The sequence below is a fragment of the Sporothrix brasiliensis genome (assembly GCF_000820605.1).
Source record: "Sporothrix brasiliensis 5110 chromosome Unknown Cont19, whole genome shotgun sequence".
Lineage (NCBI taxonomy): Eukaryota > Fungi > Ascomycota > Sordariomycetes > Ophiostomatales > Ophiostomataceae > Sporothrix > Sporothrix brasiliensis.
This window is the reverse complement of record NW_024467138.1, coordinates 677686-680579: the sequence shown is the minus strand read 5'-3', so window position 1 is coordinate 680579 and position 2894 is coordinate 677686. Positions and strand designations below refer to the sequence as shown.

Genomic DNA, 2894 nt, shown 5'->3' with positions numbered 1-2894 from the left:
TACGATGTGCCAGACATTGCGCATTATGCAATAACGATGACAATATACGCTTGTGTCTTGTGCAATGTCAGCAGAGCACAATGCATGGCCGTGCAAATTGTCTATTGACACAGCACACAGTCACGCACCAGCGGCCCAATTTCTCTGCCTGCTGCTGCCTGGGAATCGAGATGCAAGTGCTTACGGTTGGTGGCGGACCCATTGCAGGCCTTCCTTGGGCTCATTTGGTTGTTCGGCCAATTGTGCTTCTGAGGCAGCTCATTCGTCATCTGGTCATTGTTTTCATTATCCTTCATGTTGTTCTTGGTCGTTTCTCTCGCATTCCCTCGCATTCCCACGCATCGATGGCTGTGACTCTCGTCGGAACTCCTCCCCCACACACCCCTGTCTTTTCTGCCTTACAAGGCGACTCCGCACGCCCTTGCACTGACGTGCCATACTCCAATGAGCAATGCACCGGCAAACACTCTTGCCACTCTTGTCATCGTGACGAAACAAATTCGGACGAGCTTCTGCTGTCTTGGGTGATCGTCGTCGTGTCGTCGATTCACAGGACTGCACAGGCAGAGAATGCACGCTACTGTAGGCACCACATGCACCTGCAGCTGCACCTGCACCTGCGCCTGTAACCTTCTGCACCGCCCCTCCACACTCTTGTGCATTTGCCGGAGCGCGTGGGACAGCCAAGGCAACCCGCTTCGGCCATTATTGAGTCTCGGAGAGCCGCAGAGATCATTCGTCCTCGAAATGCATCAAGTTTTTTATGTTTTATGTTTTATTTTATTTTTTTGACCAGCGTCAACATTCTGCCTTTGTAGGCTGACAGAGGAAAGTCCTCCGTGTTGCATTCCGTGACATTGACATTGTATTTTACCAAACAGCCAGTCACAGTCAAGGGATGGCTGTGAGATGGCAAGTCGTCAATATACATTTTGGCCCTTTTTTTTATTTTTCTTGATCGGGCTCTGTTTCGCGGTGATTCACTCCGCCTTACGGGACCGTACGCTTCGGTGACAGCAAAAGAAAAATACCCTGCCTGTTGCCTGCATTTGGTTGCATTGCAGGCTGCTGGTTGCCAGGAAAAAAGTTGTGGTCCGACGAGCTCAGGTCCAGTCAATCGGGAGGCATAACGCCATCTTCTATTCTGTTACGAATGTACTCCGTCTTCGTTTTCCTTTTGAATTTCCAAAGTGCGCCTTTTGTCATGGCGCCAAGGCGCTGATCGTCCCGTCGAAGAAGTTGACGTTCGTGCGTCTCCAACGACCACTTTATGGACCTCCTTCAGGGCGCGGCTTTCGACAACAAGATCAGTTCCTGGCCGGCAAACGACTGTTGCATCAAGACCCCCGCTAGGCGTCCATAGGCCCCGCCCCCTCGTCCAAAACACAGAAACGGCCAAAATGAACCAGAACGAACCAAAACAAATCAAAACAAAACGCAGAGGTGCCCCTGCCCCACCCCAGCAGAGCCGCATACAAGGCTGAGACCTCACTGGTCGGTTTCGGTCCAATGGCGACCGATGCACGTACCGGTGCGAGGGCGCGACTGTCAGCAGACCGTACACCCAGCCCCCTTTTTTCGGTCTGCCTCTCACTCGCTGCATCGCTTTTGACGAATATTGTTCCGTGGAGAGGAGTCAACGCGGATCACAAGCCAGATGTGACACTTTTTTTGTTTCTTTTTCTGCATCAAAAGCACCCGGTCGTGGCCCGTCGTTCCCATTCGTCTCTCCTGCACAAGCCAATGTCTCAGGTATTTCGTCATCGAGGTATGACAGCTCTGTTGCTTTTCTGCCTGGCGGGCCAAGCAATCAGGTCACGGCCCGTGGGGTGCGTTGTGCCATCGAAAGTGGAGAGGCTGGTACGATGACCGAGCTTGCATGTTGTCATACCCTCACGAACGCAACGACGACGGGGCGACCAAATCGTTGAGAGGAGTCACGGCTGCAAAGAGACTTGGGGACTAGTAGAAGACTCAGTGGCATTGAAGTTGAGCTGAGTTGGACGTACATGTCGTAGCATCGTAACACAGCACCGAAGATATAAGAGAATATAGCTATGGAAACAACAAAGGAAGAAAAGAAGACATCCACCCCATGAAGCATGAAAGCTGTTCTGTTGTGGCCCGCACAAGAGAAATCCGAGAAATAATATGCACTGTCCTAGTGCCTTGATGCAAAAATGCATTTCTGTATTTTGTCGTCTGTTGCCGTACCGCGGATTGGCGTAATCTGCCCTGCAAAACAAAAGTAGGTGCCGTCCTCAGTTGGAGGAGCAGCATGCCGGGGCGTGGTGCGCCTGCAAAGCCGTCTGCAGGGCAGCTTGCAGGATGTAGTCGTCGGTCGTCTCCTCAATCTCCTCCTCCGTGCAGTACGAGCAGCGGTAGTGCGAGCAGCCGCTGCCAGAGCAGGAGTCCGACAAGAGCATGGGACCATTGCCACAGTCGCACTACAGCGGTGGTCGTTAATTTGGACGTGTTTCTCAATAACAAAAACAGAACGATGGGGAGGGGCAACGTCAACATACGCAGTACCAGACAGTAATGTAGGTTTTTCGTGTTCGTATGCCCTGGTCCAACCATTGTTGGCAGACAATGTCTGATGGGCCGGCCACTTGTGCCCCTGATGCCATTCGGCTCATGCTGTGTGCCATGATTGTGTGCGAAGGGAGAACAAGAAGACGACAGGGTCGTCGTCGCTGAATAGGAGTGGAAATGGGAAAGTGCCCGAGTGGCCAAGAACGCGTCGTGAGAACGAATGTGTGTGGTATGGGATGGGATGGAGAGTCGATGCCTTCCAAGTGAGGAACCGGACCGTCCTTTATATCTCTTTGTTTCCAACGAGGCTCAGTCTCAGTCACAGTTATACGTTGACGAGAGGTCGCCATCATGGACGG

The 2894-nt window shown here is 52.3% G+C and overlaps 1 protein-coding gene across 1 annotated transcript; it reads right to left on the bottom strand.

The window, feature by feature from the left end:
* Positions 1–2261: 2261 nt before the first annotated feature.
* Positions 2262–2651, bottom strand: SPBR_01117 (uncharacterized protein; the record flags this gene model as incomplete). The annotated part of the gene is made up of 2 exons (XM_040759435.1): positions 2262–2447; positions 2526–2651. 2 exons carry the CDS (start codon positions 2649–2651, stop codon positions 2262–2264), a joined length of 312 nt encoding a protein of 103 aa, XP_040618005.1.
* Positions 2652–2894: the final 243 nt, after the last annotated feature.